This window comes from Grosmannia clavigera (assembly GCF_000143105.1).
Source record: "Grosmannia clavigera kw1407 unplaced genomic scaffold GCSC_89, whole genome shotgun sequence".
Lineage (NCBI taxonomy): Eukaryota > Fungi > Ascomycota > Sordariomycetes > Ophiostomatales > Ophiostomataceae > Leptographium > Leptographium clavigerum.
This window is the reverse complement of record NW_014040569.1, coordinates 763,956-786,176: the sequence shown is the minus strand read 5'-3', so window position 1 is coordinate 786,176 and position 22,221 is coordinate 763,956. Positions and strand designations below refer to the sequence as shown.

The window sequence follows — 22,221 nt, the reverse complement described above, 5'->3', positions numbered from 1 at the left end:
AGATAATCCGGCAGCGACTGCCGGCACTGCTGCAGTATGTTGCAGCAGATGGCCGAGGTGGGGCTGTGTGATGTTACAGCATACCCACTTATCAGCACCGTAATGACAGCTCAGCCGTTTTATACTAGCACTGTGTACCCAGTACTGCTTTACCGTCACATGACATATTGATATTATGCTCGTACAGCAAATGATCTGAGAAATGACAGCATCAGCCCAAGCTGATTTCGCTCTTCCTAGAGCTAGAGCTTGCATGCACAACCTTGTGAGGACCCTACCTGGTGGAGGTTGGCAAGTGGCGGAACCATACATACTCACCATTCGCATACTGCTAAAAATATGACTCGCCGTGATTGTGATTAAACCACAAGGGTCGCTTTCTCCCTGATTTCGACCCAAACGGACATATGCTCTTTTGAGCCGGATGCGTCGTTGGGCCTGGCGCTCTTCACTTTCACACTTACTACCCCTTCTTCGCATACTTCCGCTTGTACATGATCTTTCCCAAGGCAAAGACTGCACCCTGGTAAGCTGGTGTCAAACATGCACATTGCCGTGTAAGTTGGTTTCCACTAACAGCATACAAGGCCCAATATGGACTCTGAATCGTCTTACCGTAACCTCTATGGAGTGCCAAAAAGCCAGCCTCCTACTATAGCACAGTCCCGATTACGAACTAGAAAGCCGAAACAAACCAGGGCAGCCCGTTCGAGGAGGCAGTCTAAACAGGCAGAAGACACACACGACGATGTTACCTTCTCTGATCATGGAATGTCGTCTGCAGAAAGCGTACTGCTCGTCGACAATTATGGGCCTGCCACAACTACACCAAAGAAAACAGCGCCAAAGGCACGAGAACCAAACGGAGGGACCTCGTACAACGAAGGAGCTCCAACTACCGATGACGATGAGCCCAGCCTGGCCATTGTCAGGGAAGGCCAGATCAGGGAGCCAAAGAGGGAGGGGCCGACAACATCTAGCGAGCCGGTAATCTTCAGAGCGAACCTGGAGGATGCACTTGTCGTCAGCTACAATATAGCCTCTTACACGAGCGACCTGGTCCGCAATGCGCTGCGCCTCGCCAAACCGTTTCTCACAGCTCTGGTCGCTGTGTGGCTCTTGATCGCTACAGTACAACACTTTATCTTCCCTGCCGTCGAGCAGGCGCTAGTCTTCGGCTGCCGTCTACCCCTTATGCCGATGCTGCATGTCTGCCAAGTGTCCTTGAAGGCCGAAGCCTCCAAGGTTGGGACATCCAGAGTCAAGGAGATCATGAAGCCGCAGAGCGACTACAGTGAAATCCTGCAGTTTGTCGGCGAGCGCCGGACAATCCCTTTCGATCTCTTGCGCTCAGCCAACAAAGCCGCCGATCTGCAGGTCGAAGTGGCACAGAGCAACCTGCCGTCTCGTGACGAGCTCAGCACCGAGTTTGGCATCTTCGACCGTGATGTCAACAGCGCTGCTGCGACGTTTCGAGAGTTCGTTGCCCAGGTGCAGTCCAGCGGTCAGGCTCTCGTTAACGTCGACAATTCGATGATGCGGCGCCTCACCTCTCTGAACCTGAATCCGTCCATCTGGACGGAGACTGTGAATTTCTTAAACATCTTCAGCGGAGACCACACACCCGCAGCGGAAGCGTTGAGGACCATTTTCGACGAGTACCTGCAGCTTCTCAGCATCTCCATCGAGCGAATCGACGAGGTCCTTGAGATCACGGAGAGGACACTGGCCGAGTTGGAGATTCTCCGACAGGACACGAAACGAATTTACACTCTCACGAGAGCCGACGAGAAACAGATCAACCAAGCCCGGGGGGATGAGAAGCGAAAATGGCTTAAGAAGACACACGTCTTGAAGGAGTTCCAGGACCAGCTTCGGCTGCTAGATAGTGTTGATGTACACCGAGACAAAGCTGTCGCATTCGTCATCGAGGTGAAAGACAAGACCGACGGGATCAGAGTAGCTCTGAAGGAGCTGAAACGACAGGCCATGAAGCCGCAAGCCCAGTCGAGATGGAACGACATTAGCGAGGAGTCTCTCGAGCGGCATCTCCAGGCGTGGCACATGGCCCTCGGTCAGCAGATATCGACTCTGGAGCAGAAGCTTGAGGCAGCGGCTCCTGGATCGGTTGCACGGCGAGGAGTAGAGCAGGGGAGGAAAAACACCATCTCCAGCAATTGATGGGTGACTGTGTTTAGACTGAAGCAGATGAAATATAGTGATTTACGCGATTTTTCTGGATGAAACCCGGCATGTTGTTACGTATAAATCTTGGTAATTCCGTTGTTAAATTTCCGTTCAAGTAGTTCGTAGGGTTGATGATTTCCGTAATCAAGCTGGGGTAGGGTGACTCTTTTTCCGTAAATCTAATACAGGTTGATAATTTTTTATTAGTATAACACAAAATAAAAGCTTATGTTGTTTTGGTCTGCTTATTCTTGTCTACGCCAGTATGACAGACAACGTAATATAAAATGTTGTCAAATTTTCAAAATACAACACTATAACAGCCTAAACGATTTTTAAAAGCCACATAAAGTTTGCCATGCTCTTCTGGTATACTATGAAGTATGAGCGGAAGCGTATTTGGATTACCATAAAAAAACAGACGAGTTTGAATTGGGCCAAAAGGTCGTGATCTCACGATTTTCCCCGATTAATCGCAGGCGTTTCTGAAAGCGGCCCAAACTATGTACTTTGCTCGACAGTAACACATTAGAAGCCAGAGCAAAATCCGAGTGGCCAGGATTGTTGTATCAAAAGGCCGATGATTTCCTTAAGAGAGTTGGGAGCGGTAAATCCCTATCCTTGAGTTGTATATTTGCCCACGCCCAATTTTCTAAACGGGCCGTTGAGGTCCCTTTGCTTACATCTTTGCTATTTTGTGACCGCCCGTTTCCATTTGCGTAGCTATAGGGACCTGCGTATTTTTCCAAATCTCGGTCCTTGCTTTCGGGGTATTTATTTTGTTTGCCTAAAAGTTCTTACCCCTTCTTGCACCTTCTAAAAGAGAACACAATTGAATCTGCAACCGTCCCATTTCACCCCGTCTTTCACTCAATCTTCAATCTTCGCTTTGATGGCCTAAAGATAGAGAACAGGAACGATGAACAGTGTGAAAAATGGACTCGATGGCCTGGGTGATCAGAAAGACGGGAATATCACCAGCTCTCTGTTTGAAAAGTTACCAGAGAACAAACAGTGTGAAGAAGCCCACTTGCGAGGCAAACTGACGCGTGGCTGCCGTTTCCAGGACCTCAACGAAGCACACAGAAACATCACAGGACGCAACATTCCGAACAGCTGCTCAGACAGCCTGTCGCAGAGCTGTTCCAACAGCAGCGAATCGCAGGATCGTGCATCGTCCAATGCCGAAAGTGTTGATGTCGGAAGCGTTGCCTATTCCGACGAGGTTGCTTCACACGACATATTCGATTCCTCCTGGTCTTTGGTCAGCGATGATAGAGAGGCTGACTTGGGCTGTGGTCCGGACGGCACTCCGACTTCTGGTCTTCACGGGAACTCCTCTGACGACGTGTCGTTGGGACAGCCGGAGACGCCTGACAGCATGGTGGAGAGAATCTATAAGCTCTACCAGTCGCATATGGACCTTTCACCGACCGAAGACGACAAAGTCGAGACAAGTACGCGAGAATACCAAGAGAGGCTATCGTTGCACACACCACAAGCTGTTCCTGACCGTGAAGGGGCCACCACCCGTCTAGGCTTTCATACATATGATACTGGGCGGTCGATCTCTGCAAATACGAAAGGAGACTGCTTTTCATCTGAGCCAAAGATTGTGGAGGACCATGGTGACCCCGGAGATGAATACCAGCCCCGAGATCTCGCCTCGGCCCACCGTGAGAACATGCTGTTTCCCATGCCTCTGCGCGTGCAATCCATCCGAGGCGACAACAGTCCGACGAGCTACAAAAGTGGGGCAATTGTGTCTGCGGATGGGATGACAGAAGATTCGGATGATGATCCTTTCCGGTATGACAAGAATCCCTACAAAATATTCCTACAACCATCAAAGGAGCGAGAGGTGAGCGCGGCATTGAAGCACATAGGCAGCCTGGACTCGCACAGCAGAGCGACCCTGTACAGCAAGGACGATGGTACGACGCCAGCCGCCTGTCAGATCTCTCTTAGGCCGCCTCCGATTCCCAAAGAGTACCGCGAGAAGCATAGCCGGCCAGAATCTACACTGGATGGGCAGTGCGACCGGGCACTGACACCAGAGGACGCCGACGAATTTTACGACACATCAATCATTCAGCCCAACTGGGAGGTGGAACGTGGCACATACGAAGTGAGGGTGATTTCGAAAGACGAAGACTCGCCTCAGCTGCCGGGCAGACACAACCTGAAGAGCGTGAGCGATGTTCCAGAGGGGGGCCGAAAGGGCAAGCACCCGCCCAAGACCAAGACCGCAGTGAGAACCGACGTCCTCTACGACGCGGGAAGAGAGAATACCACTGGGGAAAGGGACGAGTGGGAAACTGTGGTGACCAGCGCGGCCGGCTTCGGGAGCGTTGGCCAGTCCTCTGGCCTGGTGGCGGCAGTCGGTCCCCGACTTTCTGCCAACTTTCACGACTTTAAGATTACTGGAAGCAGCCTGGCCGATGTTTCAGACGGGAGCAGCTTCGAAGACATACCGTTTGACGAGTACGCGTCTACGGACAGGATTGTGCAACCGTCGAGCGGCCAAGACGAGCAATCTGAGGAGAGCCTACGGATCCACGACCTGAACGGTGCTAAGATTCCTGTCATTGTACCAAAGCAACGTGTGCACCGTGTGAACGGACTTTCCCAGGATCCGTCTCTCAGGTTCTCGCCCGGCCCACGTTCGGGAAGCGAGACGGCAGCCGCTCTGGCCAGAGCAGTGCCCAACCCCTTTCGCCGGCTGAGCACGCGACGGACCCACGGCTTCTCTTCCATTCCGTTGCAGGCCATGCATACGAAGTCCGAGAGGTCCAGGGCTCGCTTCGACTTTCGCGTCTCGCAGGCGTCGGACTGCGCAGGGCTGTGTGCCGACACTGCAGATGTGGAGGGACTGAAAAGCGATTCGGACAATGGAACAGCATCGCCTGACGGGAGAGCTGCAGGTTCCCATGCAGACGTTGACCTGAGAGAGTCCGGCTCGTCTCAGAGCTCGAGCGGCACCACCCACAGCTTTCCGTTCAGTCTGATACCGCTTCCAGAAGCCGCACGACTTCAAGCCATCAAGAGAACACAAGAACTCCCAGAGCTGAGAAGGCCGACATCACGCTTCCCGTCCATCGGCACCCCGATCCCTGCCCATCGGCGGATGCAGCAGCTTTCGAGCCAGCGTCATGGCATCGCCCGTGGCTCTACCCAAACATCGAACATGGGCTCCTCGGTACCCGATACGTCGTGGGAGACGGTGACGCCGTTCGACAGTTCCCGGAGTGCTTCTCAGGTTCTGAAGTCCGCAGCAACACGGCTCCGGCTGGACAACATCGTGTATCGATTCGAGCAGCGGCAGCAGCAGCAGCAGAAACAAGTGCAGAGGAAGTTATGCCCGACGCCGGAGAGGCGCAGCAACACACCGCGACTGTACCCATGGGACTATCAACAGCAGCGAATCTCGTCTCGGCAGTGGAACGGCCAGCCGACGCTGAAAAAGCAGGGGACAGACCCCGAGCTGCGGGACATTGTAGCCCATACATCGGTCAACACGGATGATCTGGAGCGAACGGGCGTGCCGACGGACCCGGAAGCCTTCATCTCCGAGGAGGGCCGACGGCGGCGACGGGTGTGGTTTGCATACATGATGGCCATCAGCGTGCTGCTCCCCTTCCTGTCGGTCATGGTGCACATGGGTCGCCTCGACTGTGGACTCTCGTGGTACACGCGCGGCGAAGTAGCCCGGCTGAGCCGGCGGCAGCGACGGGCCATCCTGGCGACCATGGTGCTGCAGTTTGTGCTCTGGCCGAGCGTTTTGATCTATGTCATCTGGCAGCAGCAGCAGAAGTAGGACAGACATCGGAGAGGTCACGTGCGCACAAGGACGGAGTGGTGTTGATTTTGTTCAATCTTGGTCAGCAAGGCCGCCTGCGAGTCGGCGCTGCTGTACTCCGTATGTCATAAGCAAAAATAAAACCCCGATTAGGTAACTGTAGGACTCCCTGGCCATGGCCTCTTTTGCCCCCATACTTTTCATCTGCCTGGCAGCAGGGATACAAGGACGAGCAAGGAAAGCAATAACGAGAAAGAACGAGAGAGGAAACGAGATAGAAGGAGAGAAAGAGCGCACCAAAGACGAGCAAAATCCGAATGAAACTGATAGCGCCTCCCCTCCCCGAAAAAAACTCCCTGCTTTGAAATCAATATCTCTCTGCAATTGGCTTTCGACTCGCATCCTCACTGTCGCCGTCACGCACTGCTTCCGCCGTCACTACCGCTGATTACAGGCGTCGGCGCGATTCGCCGCTTCTTCGGCTCCGGCTCTCCCGTCACTACTGACACGTCCTCTTTCTCGCCCTCGGCGCCGGCCTCCCGCTTCGTGCCCGTCGTCACCGGCACTGACAGCGACGATGCTGTGGCTGCAGCAGTCACGCTCCCGGCCACGCTGCTTGTGACGCTGCTAGCACGGTTGCGTGGCGTTTCGGGTGGCGTGGCGGCTGCGGCAACTGCAGCCGCGAGAGCTGAGCTTGTCTTGCCAGTACCACCAGCAGCCGTGGCAGCCAGGCTCGGCATGCTTCCCACCACCAGCGGCGGGTTGTTCAGGGCGGCCAGCGATGCTTGTGTCAGCACGGACGACGCCGAGTTCGACCGGGCCGGCGATGAGGGACGCATCGTTACGGTGGAAGCGGCAGTGTTGCTGTTTCCGCCATTCGCGCTGCTGTTGCTGCTCCCTCCAAAGCTAGCAAAGGACGCCGTGGCCGGCGGCGATGGTGCCGTGAACGAGCTGGCCGAGTTGCGATGCTGGTGGCCACTGCCACTAGGAAAGGGAGACGTAGGCACATATATCGACGTGAGCGTGGGAATGGGCGTATTTTGAGCGGACGACGTCGCAGCTGCAGCCGCCACAGTTGCCGCATTTGCCGCCGCCGTCGCTGCAGCCGAAGCAGGTGTGCCTACCACGGTCATATCGCCAAACGCGCCGGTTGCAGCCTGCCGGCTCCACTCTCGGACCAGTGCTGTCTCGCCCATGTGCTGCTGGCCCAGCTCGCCAGGCGTAAAGGAGAGTGTGGAGCAGAAGCCGTCTGATGAGGAGACGAGCAGTGTCAGGCCGTCACTCGACCTGTTCGGGTCAGCATGGGTTGAAAGACAAGCTCATCCAGGAAAGCGGCTTCCAAACTTACCATGTTATATCTGTAAACGTGGCACAGTGCAGATTGCTAACGACACAGAGAGGCGTCTGCTGCTGGGTGTCATACAGCAAGATGGAATCCTGTGTGGCCACGGCATAAATCATGCGATGGGACAGGGCAAAGGCAGACTTGGGACCGGGCGTCGCCGCTGTGGCGACCGTCTCAGCACTGCCGAGTATCTTGGCGTTTGGGGTGGCAGGATCTGCGGCGGATGCGTGAGACTGTGGCGGCGGTGGTGGCGGTGGTGGCGGATCCATGACGGAGGCTGTCGAGGTCGGCACCGAGGTCGGATTGGAGATGGGGTCGGGAAGCGAAGGGATGATGGGCTCTTCGGCCGAGGATGTGTCGATGGTGATGTGCTTTGTCGACGCGGCCGACGGACGCAGGGTGTAGATGATGGGCGAGCAGCGCACCGCCACCGACGGCTTCTTGTGACCGGGTAGATGGGCAATGGGAGCCTTGCTGATGCCGCCGCGCGAGTAGATGTAGACGGTGTTGATGATCTCGTACGACGGCTTCGAGCCCTCGTGGTGGTGCTGGGTCTGGTACTGGCCGGCGGGTGTCAACAGTAGGCTGCCGTCGGGCGTGAAGGTGAGGCGGCGGAAGAAGGAGGTCAGGGTTTCGTTGGCGTAAAGATTGGCGTTCTTCATGCCGACAGCCGACGAGCCAAGGCCGATGTTGGAGCTGGACATGTGCAGCTTCGGCGACGCCTCCATGGGCATGACAGCCGGCAGCGGCATGGTCGAGGGTGCCGGCGAGACGGACCGCCGTGAAGAGAAGGACGAGCGTCGGCTGTGGCTGACGACACTGGGAGGGTTCATCGGCAGGGCCACAGACGTAGGGGTGCCGGGAGCGGACGGGACTGGCGAGCCCATGGGTGGTACAGCATCCATGACCGACAACTGGGTCCGGTGGCCGTTGGACGACGACGGCAGGATCGGCTCCGGCGGCACCGGGCTCTGCGACGCGAGACGACGTGGCGGCAGGTCAGCTTTAATGTGGCTGGCCAACTTGGGGGCCTTGTCGTCGAGGCCGGCCGTCAGGATGTACTGGCCGTCCTTGGCCTTGAGCGAGTAGACATGGACCGATCGGTCCGACGACTGTGTGGCAATGTACTCGTTGAGCGGGTCCCAGGCCACGCCCTGCACGTAATGGCTGTGCTCGGCGATCTGGCGGACGAGCACGCCGCTGGCAGCATTGTATATGCGAGCAATGTTGTCCATGCTGCCGATGATAAAGTGCGACCCATCTGGCGACCAGGCCAGGTCGTAGATCTCGGCCCCCGACGACCGACACATGTGTTTTGTCCGCCACGTCTCCCTGTCCTCGTACCCGTCGTTGCCAAAGGTCGGGTGGTAGCTTTCCGACGGCACCCAGAGGATGACGTTGCCGTCATCGCCACCAGAAGCCAGGAGCTCGCCTGAGGTGTTAGCAGGGGGATACGAGGAGGGAGAAGAAGGGAGAGAAAGGGAAGAGAAGAAGAAAGGAGAAGAAAGGAAGGGAAGCGATGAGCAGACACACCTTTTGGACTCCAGCGAACCACGTTCACGGCTTGCGTATGTTTTGCCAGCGTCGACAGGTACTCGACCTTTCTGTTCTCGCCGTTGGACTCGACCTTCCAGAGCTACACATGGGACCGACCCGGTCAGTTGCCCGTTCTGAACCCAAACGAACGGACGCCGGAGCTGCCAGTCGCTGCTGGCGCTGCCGACACGTCCACCTACCCGAACATTGTTGTCGCCCCCAGCCGTGGCCAGACGATTCTTGCCGTGCGGCTCAAAGTGGGCCGAATAGATCGGGGCATTCTGGTCATGCCAATTGATGATCAGAGGCGTGCTCTTCATGGCGGCATCGGGTGCGGCAGCAGCGCAGCTCGTCGTGAGTGTGACGATGGATGGCCGGACGAGAAGGCTGTCGGACGGGGCGAGTCGAGACAGAGACGTTCGAGGCTGGCTGGCTGGCTTGCTGTCGGATTCGCAACCGGCCAAAGAGGAGGGATGCTTTGTTGAAGAACGGCAAGGTCGACGGGTGAATGCGATTGCCGACGGCCCCGATGTGCGCAGACAGACGCTGATTGAGATGCAAGACGGAGCTGAGCGACCGCCAGACACTTTCTTGGTGTGGTGGAGATGCCGTCAAGTGGATGGGACCGGACAAAAAACGTGAAGCTGGCCTTGGATGCTAGCTGGCTGGCTGCTGGCTGCTGGCTTCTGGCTGCTGCGTCTTTAGCGCTGGCTCGCTCCTGCCCGCCCAAGCAGCAGGGCGTCGCGTCAGGGCCGTGTAAACCGATTAGCAGAGAGTGGGCGCAGGCGACGTGATTGGTCCGAAAATGCGTGTTTCCCGTGCTGCTCTGTGCTCTGTGCTCTGTACTCCATACGTGCTGTTTTGTTCAACAAGCGCCTCCCTACAGGCAGCTGAAGGCGCGGGCAGCTCGTCTGCACAGCAACAGTTGCCTACGGCAAGACGACACGGCAACAGAGCACGGATTCCTCTCTGGTCCGACGGCGCGTCTCTGCATTGCAGCCTCGTTTGCCTCGTTTGAGCTGGCGCAAGGCCAACGAGAAATCGCGACGCCGAGAAAAGACTGCAGCGCCTAGTCTTCCATTCTGGTCATCCCTTTTTACTCGTGTTTCTGGTCTCGTTCTTTTCCTCGGGTTCCCTTCATATTTTCTTCTAATCTTTTCTCTTTTACTTTCCTCTTGTCCTTTGCCTCTTTCCCCTTTGCTTCTTTCACTTCTCCTTGTTCCCGTCCCTGTTTCCGTCTTCCCGATCACGCATATCCTGCAGACAAGCGTGATCCTGCTCAGACCTGCTCGCGGCTCGCCCGGCCGTCTGCGATCCTGGCCGTCCCGCCCGCCAGACGCGATCACAAAAGGAAAAGGGTCACGAGATGATGCAAAGCATGACTGCAGCATGCTCTGACTCGAGAAGGTGTGATTGCCATTAACACATCAGGAGTCATTGTGCGTATGCATCTTACAAGCAGGAGCCTCTTGCAACCATCTTGTCGTGCCGGGTGGACGATGAATCCTCCGTGCTTACTCTGTACGCCTGTCAGATAGACGAATGACTCGCAACATGGCGGCTTGCCGAGGAGATACGAGCATACAGTGGACTTACGCGCGGACACACTCTCGCTCCAGCGCGGAAGCAAGTCACCGCTGCTCCGTGCCGACTGTGGGCCACACCACGGCAAGCCAGACCAAGACCCCTGTTACTTCGACAGGTTGGCCACGAGTCAATTGCTCCGGCCTACTCCGTACAAACCCCGGATTCGACCGCTGCGAGACGCTTCTACGTAAGATAAACCGCCCGATTGTCCCATGCATCTTACAGAGACAGCGTCGGATCGAGCAGCCGCAACTGACGCGATCCAGACGCGCCTGCTGCTTGATGTCCTTACGAGGAAGGGATTGAAAAGGCGGAGGGATGGACGGCAAAAAAAACCTAAATCCCCGGTTGAAGTCGCAGTGCTCAACCGCTCCTTCCCAGTCGGGCAAGGGCACATTTTACCCTGACCGACTTTCGGGTCTTATCGCCGGGCTAAGATACGTCTTTGTCTCGTATTGAACAACTTTTTTCTTGCCAGATAGCTTGCCGGCTCTGCGCCGGTGCCTGGAACCGTCGCAGGCTCGATTTGTAAGACCGTACGGAGTACAGACTTTTCACTCATGTCTGCAACGGGTCCGTGACTATTCGTACTTTCGCAGGCATCGGCGAAGTGGCGGGACGCTCTTGCCGTGGAGGGAAGTTCACCCACCCCCCTTTACCTAGCGGGGCAGCCACGATACATGCAGGTGAGCTGCTGTGGTTTCCCTACCCAAACGAGTTTGAGACGCAAAGCCGCCGTCGAGTCTTCTTGCTTTCTGCACGGACTGAATGTCTATGCGACATGGTGCTGGAAGCCCCTTCCTATCTCGCCGATGAGTCAATGGCGAACCGCTTGTATCGTAGTCTCCTGCCTCTTTGCTCTTTTGCCTCTCGTGGCACTCAAGCGGCACATCTAGCTCTTGTCTGGATCTACCACCACCCCCCCCCCGTTTGATGCCATCATTGTGTACTGTATTGACGATCTTATCTATCCACTCCAGCTCTCAGTGGAGCACGCTTGACTGAATAAGTAACCCAATCTGCGTCGCGCTTGATGCTTCGCCTTGGCAATTCTTTTTTCGGTCCTCTTCGCATATTCGTCTTTCTCCCATATTACTGGCCCAGGCATGCTCCTTCCTGGCACTCCTTCACCATTGTTGCATCTGCTTCTACATCTGCATCAACCTCCGTTCTCTCCTCTCGTTTGTAGACCAGTTCCAGTCCGGGTCATTCAGGCTCGTCCTTCACCGAAGCAGCAAGAGACTGCATTGGATCTGCAAGAATAGCAGCATAGCAGCATAGCAGAGAAAAACAAAAGACGATATAGATCGGAAAGGGAAAACGTGGCCTGTCGCCTCTGGGCGAACCACACCGTCCTCGCCAATCATGCACGATGATTCCATGATTGTTGGAGTTGGCACCGCCTTGGCTGTCATTGCCCTTTCTACCTATCCCGCAGTGTCCGGTCTGGTCCTGCAGGTCTTTAATCGCCAGCCGCGCGATGACGCCCTGTATGAGGATGCCGATGGCAAGGCTACGGCCGCCTCGGTAAAAGCCTTCACTGCCAAGCTTCCCAAGGCTGCCATCTTTCTGTCGGCCGTCCTCGGCTCTGCCGTCTCGCTATCGGCCTCCATCCTCGTCACCCTCCACCTTGCCCACGACGGCTTCCTCGTCGAGGACTGGCTGGCTACTGCTGCCTGGGTAAGTCGCTCCTAGTCCAGACAGAAGACGTCGGATTGTGTTGCTGACAATGCTAGAACCTCATCCTCCTCCAAGCCATTGCCATCGTGTTCACCCGAAACTCGACCCGGGCGTACAGCTATGGACTTTATACTTTCACGTCCGGCCTGTTGCTGTCTTTTGTCGTTCTCACCCAAGATTCTCAGGTTTTGGATGAAGTGCTGAATGAGTACCCGGTGCTCTTCGGCCTCCGTGTCGCCGAAATCGTCGCCATCGTCGGCGTGTGTATGGCAGGCATCTTGCTGCCCCGTCGCCCGGATGTCTACTTCAAGGACGAGATGGTTGATCGCATGTACAGCACCAGCGCTTACGGCCGCTTCACCTTCTCCTGGTCCAACGACCTGCTCGGCCTGTCGACGAAGAAGCAGACGCTGGATCTTGACGATCTGCCTCGCCCTGACCACAACACCCGGTCCGAGGACGTTGCGCGTGTTTGGAAGGAAAACGGCTACTCGTCCGAACGCCTCTGGCTCTCCATTGTTCAGGCACACGCATTCGATTTCGCCATGCAGTGGGTTCTCACCATCATCGGTGCTTTTCTCAACTTTGCTCCCCAGTGGGTTATCCTCCAGCTTCTTCGTATTCTTGAGACTCGAAGCAGCGACGAGGCTAGAGGTATAGATGTCTGGATCTGGGTCCTGTGGCTAGGAGTGTCCATCATCGCACAATTTGTTTATGAAACAGTTGGTGGAGTCGTACGTCTTTTGGCTATCGTGGGCCGAGCTCGCCATTCCGATTCGTGCTCAGCTATCTGCCCTGATCTTCGAGAAGGCCATGCGGAGAAAAGACGTCAAGTCAAACAAAAAGGCGGCAAAGGCTGCCGTGGCTGATTCCAGCATCGCAGCCAACCCTACCGAAGCGTCGGCCGAAGACGAGGGTGAGGCTGGGGATGATGAGCTCGAGTCGGCCAAAAAGACCAAGCAGGGCACGGTCAACCTGATTGGCGTCGACGGAAAGCGGGTGTCCGATTTTTGCTCGTTCTAGTTCCTCTTCCCTTCTAGCTTTTTCAAGCTCTTTGTGTCCCTGGCATTCCTGGTGCAGCTTCTCGGCTGGATTCCCCTTCTGGCCGGATTCTCGGCCATGGCCATCATCATGCCCGTGAACATCAAGTTCTCAAAGAAGTACTCCGATGCGCAGGACAAGCTGATGAAGCTCCGGGACGAGAAGCTTGCTGTTGTGACTGAGGCGCTGCAGGGCATCCGCCAGATCAAGTTCTCCGCTCTCGAGCCGCAGTGGGAGGGGAAGGTGGGCGAGGTGCGCGACCGCGAGCTCAAGAGCGTGTGGAACGTGTTCATGTTCGACACGGCGCTCATGGCCTGCTGGATCACCAGTCCGATCGCCCTGTCTGCGATCTGTCTGCTTGTGTATGCGTATATCCACGGCGAGCTGACTCCGTCGGTTGCATTTGTCAGCTTGGGCATCTTCCGTTCGCTGGAGACGACGTTATCGGTCGTGCCTGAGCTGACGACCGATCTCCTTGACGCATGGGTCTCCATCAAGCGTATCGAAGACTACCTCTCTTCGCCAGACATCGACAAGGTGGCCAAGGACGGCGATGTCGTTGTGTTTGAAAACGCGACCATTGCGTGGCCGTCGGAAGAGAAGCTGGAGGATAGCGAGCACTTTATTTTGCGCGATCTCAACGTCACATTTCCGGCAGGCGAGCTATCCATCATCTCTGGCAAGACGGGTTCTGGCAAGAGCCTGCTGCTGGCTGCCATTCTGGGCGAGGTTGATCTTCTGGCCGGCTCCATCCAGGTACCGCACTGTCTGCCCATTGCCGAGCGTCACGACGAGAAGGCGACCAAGGCCAACTGGATCCTGCCCAAGTCGATGGCGTTTATCGCGCAGATTCCGTGGATCGAAAACGCAACGATCAAGGAGAACATCGTCTTTGGCCTTCCGGTTGACGAGGACCGGTACCGCAAGACGGTGGACGTGTGTGCGCTCAAAAAGGATTTGGAAATTTTGTCAGACGGCGAGAATACGGAGATTGGCGCGAACGGCATCAACCTGAGCGGTGGATAGAAATGGCGCATCACGCTGGCGCGGGCAATCTACTCCCGGGCCGGCATTCTGATCATGGACGACATCTTCAGCGCGGTCGATGCCCACGTGGGTCGCCACATCTTTGAAAAGTGTCTCACCGGCGAGCTCTGTGCCGGTCGGACACGCATTCTGGTGACGCATCACGTTGCGTTGTGTGCGCCCCGGACCAACTTCTTGGTGGAGCTGGGCGACGGTCGCATCGCTCACGCGGGCCTTCTGTCGGAGCTAGCCAGGGACGGCACGCTGGACCAAGATTCAAAGAGCCACGTGGAGACGGCCGAGGAGGCGGCTGAGGACGAGACGGTCGACGCGACGGCAGTGAACTCGGACAACAGCACAGACAGCGGTGAAGCCGACGGCGGCAGTGCCCTCGACAAGGTTGCGTCCAGGGCGACACAGCCGCAGGAGCCGGAGCGCCAGGCGCGGAAGTTTGTCGAGGAAGAGAAGCGTGAGGAGGGAGCTGTGCGCAAGCATGTGTACATGGCCTATCTCAATGCCAGTGGTGGCTGGGCGTTCTGGACCGGGGCTCTGGTGTTCTTTCTGCTGTTGGAGCTGAACGCGATTAGTAGGTGATGCTGGCTCCGTTCTTCCTGTCGTCTCGCTAACGTGTTTGCAGGCCGCTCATGGTGGCTTCGGATCTGGACCGGCCACTACCAAGGCGGTGATGAAGAGACGGTGCTGAACCTGTCAGCCATGGGTCTTTCTGCGTTGAGCCAACGATCCGTGGTCCAGCAGTCCGCCGATCTGCAGTATTCGTATGGCCTCGATCAGCCTGTGCTGGCCGGCTCCGGTTCCGAGTCGGGCTCTCACTCGTCCCAGTACTATATGACCATCTATGTGGTGCTTGCGGGGATTTCGGCACTGTTTGGCTCTCTGCGCTGCTACTATGTCTATCGCGGTTCGATCCGGGCCAGCAGGACGCTGTTTGCAAAGCTCAACTTTATCATCCTGCGGTCACCCCTCCGCTGGCTCGACACGGTGCCGGTGGGCCGGATCCTGAACCGGTTCACGGCGGACTTCAACACGATCGACACGCAAATGGCCAACTCGATCAGCTTTGGTGGCGCAGCAGTGATCCGCGTGTTCGGCGTGATCATCGCCGGCCTGATGGTGTCGTACTTTGTGGTGCTGCTGTCAGTGCTGCTGCTGCTGGCCTGCACGTACTTTGCGTTCCTGTACATCGCAGCGGTGCGGCCGGTCAAGCGGCTGGAGAGCACGGCCAAGTCGCCGGTATTTGAGCAGTTTGGAACGGCACTCTCGGGCGTGGCCACGATTCGCGGTTTCGACAAGCCGAGCGTATACATTGAGCGCATGTACCGGCGGCTGGACGACTGGTCGACGACGACGTGGCACATGATGCTCTTCAACCGCTGGGTCGGCTGGCGAATGAGTCTGGTCGGATCCTTCTTCTCGGTCATGGTGGCGGCCATCGTGCTGTCGTCCCCGCAGATGGACTCGGCCCTGGCTGGCTTCGCGCTGGCTTATGCCATGGAGTTTGCAGCGAGCATCATGTGGGCCGTGCGACTGTACGCCAACGTGGAGCTGCAGATGAACGCGGCCGAGCGCATCATCGAGTACACGGAGCTGTCGACCGAGTCGCTCGAGGGGGGCAGTCCGCCGGCTGCCTGGCCGACAGAGGGTCGCATCGAGGTCGACAATCTGGTCGTCAGCTATGCGGCCGACCTGCCGCCAGTGCTCAAGGGCGTGTCCTTTGACGTGGACCGCTGCCAGCGTGTCGGCGTGGTTGGCCGCACCGGTGCCGGCAAGTCGTCGCTGACCCTGGCTCTCTTCCGCTTCCTCGAGGCCCAGTCGGGCAGCATCCACGTCGACGGTATCGACAACAGCAAGATCAAGTTGCACGATCTGCGCTCGCGTCTGGCCATCATCCCCCAGGACCCCGTCCTGTTCTCGGGCACCATCCGCACGAATCTGGATCCCTTTGATGCCTACACCGACGCTGAGCTGCAGGACTGCCTCGCGCGCGTGCACCTGACGACGCCGGTGTCCGACTCTTCCGCGTCCGCAGCCTCGGCCTCGTCGGCCGTCCACAATAGCAACATCTTTGACGACCTGCAATCTTCCGTGTCGGAGGGTGGTCTGAACCTGTCGCAGGGCCAGCGGCAGCTGCTGTGTCTGGCCCGCGCCATTGTGCGGCGACCTCGTGTCATGGTGCTGGATGAGGCCACATCGGCCGTCGACATGCACACCGATGGTCTGATTCAGCGCAGCATCCGCGAGGAGTTCACCGGCGCCACCCTGCTGGTCATTGCCCACCGCCTGAGCACCATTGCCGACTTTGACCGCATCCTGGTGCTTCAGGACGGCACCGTGGCCGAGTACGGCTCACCGCGCGATCTGTGGGCCAAGGGTTCCGACCACGGCGTTTTCCGTGCCATGTGCGAAGAGAGCGGCGAACGCGACAGGCTGGAGAAGGTCGTGCTGGGCGAGTCATAGGTGTCACGTGTTCAAAATACAGGGTGTTGCATCTTTCCACGTTTGCCGCTTGTCTTGATTCCTGCTTTCTCGCTTTGTTTTCCTATTTCTTGGAAATGTACCCATCTTCAGGATAGACTGAGCTTGTTTGGCTATGTTCTTATATGCTGTTTCATAGAAAATTTGGTGCTGTTGATGGTTGAATAAGAGTCGCTCTCGATCTACTGCTATTTCCCCATCACCACATCGTCGTGGGTCTCATGTGTTCATGCCCATCGGTTCACGGCAGCCGCAGGCCGTCTCGGTTCCCGACCTCGGCGATCCGCTCCTGTCCATGCCACAGGTATCTCACGTGCAGGACCTTTCTGGCATGCGCGGCGTGCTGCTGCTGCTGCTGCTGCTGCTTCCGGTGAAAGTGAGGCGCCGGATCCCAGAAGCCCAGCATGCGGCTTTTGCGGACACCACGGGGGATGAGCAGGCAGTCCGAGTCTGAGTCAGCATCGGCAGCAGGAACAATGTCGTTGCCTCTGCTTCCCGCCGACACCACCAGAGCTGTCAGGGCTGCCGTCACGTCAGCCACCTCATAGTCAGGCGACCAGCCGTTGCGCGTCGCCATGGCTGTCGATGTTGCTGCGCTGCCGTTGACGCTAGTGTGCTTTCGCTTTCGCTTTCGAAGCTCAGCCCCGTCCGAGTCGTCCGAGTCGTCCCCCAGGGCCACACCGTACTTGGCGCTCAGGATGATCAGCCCGCTCGCGTCCTTGTCTCTGTCGCCGCTACCGTTGCTGCTGTTGCCACCTGCTGCAATCGCTTTGAGCGCGTCCACGGCCGATGATAGCACCATCGTCAGCTCGTCTGCCTCGGCCCGGTGCCGCTCAATGGCCTGCTCCTCTTCAAAGTCGTCGAACCCGCCTGTCTCGATCTTGGCCTCGTCCTCCTTCTGCTCCTTTTGCTCCTTTTGCTCCCTTCGCTTCCGCCTCTGCCGGACCCGCAGAAACGCCTGCACCAGCTCCCGCAGAGCCACGACGGCCACCGGCAGCCCGGCTGCCCAGAGGAAGAGCCTCGACGTCACGCTCAGATCCCCCGATGCCGGCAGCAGCAAGAACGGCAGCTTGATCCGCTGGCCCACGCGCGACCAGTACAGAGACACGTGCACGCTGCCGCTGCCGGCACTCAGAGCAACTTCCAGGCCCAGCTTTGGAGGCGTGCTGCTGGCGCTGGGTCCAGATGTCCAGCCGTTCCGGACCCCCCACCATCGAATCGGTGCCAGGCCTCGAATGGCCAGGTATCCGTCCGCAGAGAAGCGACTGGCACACAACTCCGCCTCCACTCGTACCGCTCGTCGGCTGCCGTCCGTCCTCCGTCCCTTCTGTAGCTTCTTGCCCAGATGCCCCCATGGCGTCAGAAACAGAGTGCGACCGTATCGCAAGTAGCCCGCCAGCGTCAACTGCCCCGTGATCGCCGCCGAAGCAGTCCATGTGCCTCTGCCATGGCCTCTGCTGCTGCTGGCTTCCAGGGCGTCCAAATCACCGTCGATGCCCTTGAGACCCCGATCCGCAGGCCCTGTCAGTGGTCGCCCCGCATGCAGCCCCAGCTCGTCTGCGCTCAGGCTGTAGCCAACCTCGACCATGGACGCAATGCCCGGCGCAATGACTGCAGTCGCGACATCGGCCGCTGTAGAGAACGGCCACCACGGCGACCAGCCACCGCTGCTACCACTGTCTGCACACAGGAATACATCGCCCTCGCCCATGCGTCGCGACAGGCCGAGGCCGAGACGAGGGGCTGAGCCAACAAGCGAACATCCTTTGCCATCGTGCACCATGACTTCGACATACAGCGGCTCCTGGTCGGGAACGCCCATGGCCTCGTCGACACGCGGTATTGTCACGGGCACAGGCTGCGCTATACGCGTTGTCACGCTCAGATGCGGCAGAACTTCCGCCTCGACCTCCGCCACCGTCGGCGGTAGATGGCTCGGCATCGGGCCCCAAGCAAACTCTTGCCGGTAGGAGAGCACAACGCGGCCCGTCGACCGGGTGTCGGCCAGTTGGACAGCCCGTATGGGTGCCAACGCCTCGGGCAGGAGTGGCTGGTGGCGGTCTGTCGACAGAGGAGCATCGCGGCCGCTTCTCCAGTTGGCAGAGGTCGACGTCATGGCGTAGGTCGAGGCAGACACCCCAACGATTGGCGTGCTGCAGAACACCGGCCAAGGCTGCATCCGCTGCGTGCTGGCAGCTATCTTGTCTCGGTTGGCACCAAATCGCACACGTAGCTGATTCAGCGAATTTTGTGTTCTGTACAGACGGCGTTGCAGCTGCAGTATCCCCGCCTCCGTACAACGGCCTAACCTGGGCAATCCAATGCGGACAGCCTGCGTGAGAGAGTAGTCGACCGAGCTGAGCGCGCTGCTGTCGGCTTGCGCGTCCCCGTGCTGCAGGTACTCGGGCAGCAGCACGCGGCTGGCATCGTAACGGATGCCCATGTCGGTGGTGGCTTGAAAGCTTTGTCGGCTGGCCAGAGCTCTCAGGCGACGGATCTCTTCCTCGTCTCGGGCTTCTTCCTCCGCAGTCAGTCTGCTATCGCTGTCGCATTTGCTGCTGCTGCTCCCGTCCTCTTCTTCGTCGTTGTCCTCCTCCTCCTGATCGTCCAGATATCGGTCATACTCCAGTCTTCGTGCCGGATCGATCAGCGTTTCGAACGCTGCCTGCGCCTGTGCAAAGTAAAAGGCTGCCGTCGGCTGCAGCGCCTTTGCTATACCGTAGCGTCCGCCACTGCTGTGATCGTTGTTCAGCAGTCGAAACAGGCGAAAATAGGCCGCCCGGATCTCGCCCGAGTGCGGCGCTGGGTGCCGTGCAAGACAGAGCACTTCGTAGTAAGTACGCCGCATTGGCTGGGGCTGGCCGGGGAGGGTGGCCTGCAGCACGGGAGAGCGGAGCAGAAGCTGGTCCTGTTGCAGCTGCAGCAGCTGGTCCTGGAGCTTCTCGGTCCGCTGCTTGCTGTCCCTGACGCCAGCGTTGCCTTCGGCACGCAGTTTTGGTGTGTGTCGTCCGTCTTCATCGTCATCCTCGTCGTTATTCTCGTCATCCTCGTCATCGTCCTCGTCACTGTCCTCATCCTCTTCTACCAGCGTGTCGTACCCGCCCATGATCGTGTCCTCGCCTTCGCTGCCCAAGAAGCTGTCTTCGCCAAAGCCCGAGCTCCAGACCGAGCTGGGTGCAATGGACGGTGCCCGCGTGGACGGTGCCCGGACGGAAGGCGCCCTAGATGTCCCCATGGAGAAGACCGATGCCGAGTCAAAGATGGACGATGCCCCGTCGTCAAAGTCAAAGTCGATCACACTCCTTGTGGCCGCAAACTGGTCCGTCAGCGAGAAGCGGGACTCGCCAGCCGGTGTCGCCATGCCTCCGTAGATCTGGCCAGCATCTGGCCGGCTGCCTCCTCCAGAAACGGGCGGGACTTCGTTCGAGCCGCCATACTTGCCGCTGTCGTTGGTACTGGCACTGCCATCACCAGAAGACGGAGGGGCCCGGTTTACAGACGACGACGACCGGTTGACAGACGACGATGACGTCGCAGAAAGGTGGCGCGAGCTATGGTGGCGCGACGATGGTGTACGGTGGGACCCCGATGTCGACGAGTGCCGGGATCGCTTGCGAGTGTCCGACATGACGAGTCGCACCGGCGGTCATGTAATATGGGACAAAAGATGCAGCTTTCCGGCTTTTCTGGCCTTTAGCAGCGAAAATTGAAAAGGACAAGGAGACACAGAAGCAGAGAGGCACAATGAGGTAAAAAGGGCAGGAGGCTTTTGCGTACATGCCCAACCGCCCAATCGCGGTCGAAGTTAACTAAAACAGTTTGTCTCACCGCCCCATCGAGGGGAAGGCACCGCCGGTAAGCGCCAGCAGCATATGATTGGCAGGCGCAACCCAGCACCAACACAGCAAAACGTGGCCAAAGAGGGGCTAGCTGCAAGGATCACACAGGACGTGTATATATATCGTACGAAGGCAGGCTGGCAACAGTAACCGCTGTCAGGATAAAAAAAAGGCGGAGCCCCAAACGTTTTGGCTCTACAATCTATGGAGGACGTCGGCCGCTTCGATCTACAGCTTGACGACCTGTTCGGCCGTGTAACCGAGCTCCTTGAGGGCGCCCGTCAGCTCGCCCTGGTTGCTCGGGCTCTTCTTGGGGCCGGACACAGCCTTCATCAGACCCGGGGGTCCGCAGACAAACAGCTTGATATCGCCCGACGTCGGCTCGGGCAGCACCTCCTTCAGCAGGTCCTTGGTGATGTAGCCCTTGGAGCCACCGGTCCACTTGTCGGAGGGCGGCTTCTCCAGGACGTAAAAGACGCGGAACTGCTGCGGGTACGTGTTCTCGAGCTCGTTCAGCTGCTTGCGCAGCAAAATGTCCTCCTCGGCGATGTTGCCAAACACCAGCGTCACCTTGGTCTTATCGACGCCCGGGTTCTTGAAGATGGCCTGCAGCAGCTGGTACATGGGCGTGATGCCGGTACCGCCCGCCAGCAGAGCAATGTGCTCGTGCTTGTTGGGTGCCCATGGGTACTTGGTGATGGGACCCTTGATCTCCAGCTTCTGGCCCGGCACCAGCGAGTGGATGTGCGTCGACATCGGCCCGCCCTCGTACTTCTTGACGAGCAGATCCAGGTGGCCGACCGCGTCGTCGTCACTGACCGCAGTATACGGCCGTACCACCGGCTTCTCTGCACCCTCTGGCTTGAATTTGGTCAGCAGCGCCGATGCTGCGTGCATCCCCGACACGCTGTCCTCCTCCGGCAGCTTGAACCGGAACTGCTTCGTGTTGTGGTTGAGCGTCTCGACGCTCTCCAGCTCCAGGCTCAGGAATCCCTGGCTGCCGCCCGTGAATGTTTCCTTGTGCGCGCCCGTCACCTCGGATGCTGCACCCGCTGCCGTCTCTTTCGCTGTCGCCGTCACCTTCTCTGCCGGAGCCGCGCTCGTGGAGTAAAAGTAGTAGCCGCCGCCGCCCGCTGCCGCCGCAGTGACTGCCGCAATCAGCAGTGTGCTGCTGCCGCTGCCGCTGCTCGGAGAAGGACCAGTCGCATACCGGCGGCAGGATGTCAGCTGCGCAGTGTGTCAGCTTCGGCCTCCGATTTGTACTGCGGCATTGGTCTGCACAAAATAGACAGCTCCTTTCACCTACTGCCGCAGCTCACGGCTTCGGCTTACCTGTCTCAGCGGCGCTGCCGACTGAAGCGTACGGAATGCGGTGCGCGCAAACATGGCGACTGTATTTGCAGATAAAGACGTAAAAATGCGACGGGGTGCAATTGGAAAAAGCCAATGGCAGAGTGATGAGGGAAAGAAGAGCACGCTGTGGGGATTTATGGGGCGGCAAAGAAAGAACGAGGGCCTCAGCCGGATGTGGCTTTTGATCTGAACGGAGGTCTTCCTCATATATCCGAGCCGCCCAACCAATCAATGCTGCCGCCGGTGGTGTCAAGGCCGGCTGTTCCTGGTGATGCAATTTTGTATTTTCCTCCCGCCCACGTGATGACACCCTTGAAAACAATTTATATAGGCTC

The 22,221-nt window shown here is 58.0% G+C and overlaps 7 protein-coding genes across 7 annotated transcripts; 4 read left to right on the top strand and 3 right to left on the bottom strand.

The window, feature by feature from the left end:
* Positions 1-594: 594 nt before the first annotated feature.
* CMQ_5739 (uncharacterized protein) lies at positions 595-2,181 on the top strand (the record flags this gene model as incomplete). Its single annotated transcript, XM_014313326.1, has 1 exon — positions 595-2,181. The coding sequence occupies one exon, from the start codon at positions 595-597 to the stop codon at positions 2,179-2,181; it is 1,587 nt and encodes a 528-aa protein (XP_014168801.1).
* Positions 2,182-3,106: 925 nt separating this feature from the next.
* On the top strand, positions 3,107-6,004 carry CMQ_5547 (uncharacterized protein; the record flags this gene model as incomplete). Its single annotated transcript, XM_014313134.1, has 1 exon — positions 3,107-6,004. One exon carries the CDS (start codon positions 3,107-3,109, stop codon positions 6,002-6,004), a length of 2,898 nt encoding a protein of 965 aa, XP_014168609.1.
* Positions 6,005-6,402: 398 nt separating this feature from the next.
* Positions 6,403-9,187, bottom strand: CMQ_5734 (chromatin assembly factor 1 subunit; the record flags this gene model as incomplete). Its single annotated transcript, XM_014313321.1, has 5 exons — positions 6,403-6,954; positions 7,111-7,273; positions 7,335-8,763; positions 8,865-8,967; positions 9,068-9,187. The coding sequence occupies 5 exons, from the start codon at positions 9,185-9,187 to the stop codon at positions 6,403-6,405; spliced, it is 2,367 nt and encodes a 788-aa protein (XP_014168796.1).
* Positions 9,188-11,819: 2,632 nt separating this feature from the next.
* CMQ_5562 (ABC bile acid transporter) lies at positions 11,820-16,676 on the top strand (the record flags this gene model as incomplete). Its single annotated transcript, XM_014313149.1, has 6 exons — positions 11,820-12,134; positions 12,191-12,808; positions 12,858-13,118; positions 13,185-14,105; positions 14,202-14,787; positions 14,839-16,676. 6 exons carry the CDS (start codon positions 11,820-11,822, stop codon positions 16,674-16,676), a joined length of 4,539 nt encoding a protein of 1,512 aa, XP_014168624.1.
* A 259-nt stretch (positions 16,677-16,935) lies between these two features.
* CMQ_5526 (heat shock protein DNAj) lies at positions 16,936-20,322 on the bottom strand (the record flags this gene model as incomplete). Its single annotated transcript, XM_014313113.1, has 2 exons — positions 16,936-16,983; positions 17,116-20,322. The coding sequence occupies 2 exons, from the start codon at positions 20,320-20,322 to the stop codon at positions 16,936-16,938; spliced, it is 3,255 nt and encodes a 1,084-aa protein (XP_014168588.1).
* A 415-nt stretch (positions 20,323-20,737) lies between these two features.
* CMQ_5627 (uncharacterized protein) lies at positions 20,738-21,948 on the top strand (the record flags this gene model as incomplete). Its single annotated transcript, XM_014313214.1, has 2 exons — positions 20,738-21,539; positions 21,848-21,948. 2 exons carry the CDS (start codon positions 20,738-20,740, stop codon positions 21,946-21,948), a joined length of 903 nt encoding a protein of 300 aa, XP_014168689.1.
* CMQ_5576 (NADH-cytochrome b5 reductase) lies at positions 20,762-21,919 on the bottom strand (the record flags this gene model as incomplete). The annotated part of the gene is made up of 2 exons (XM_014313163.1): positions 20,762-21,550; positions 21,866-21,919. The coding sequence occupies 2 exons, from the start codon at positions 21,917-21,919 to the stop codon at positions 20,762-20,764; spliced, it is 843 nt and encodes a 280-aa protein (XP_014168638.1).
* Positions 21,949-22,221: the final 273 nt, after the last annotated feature.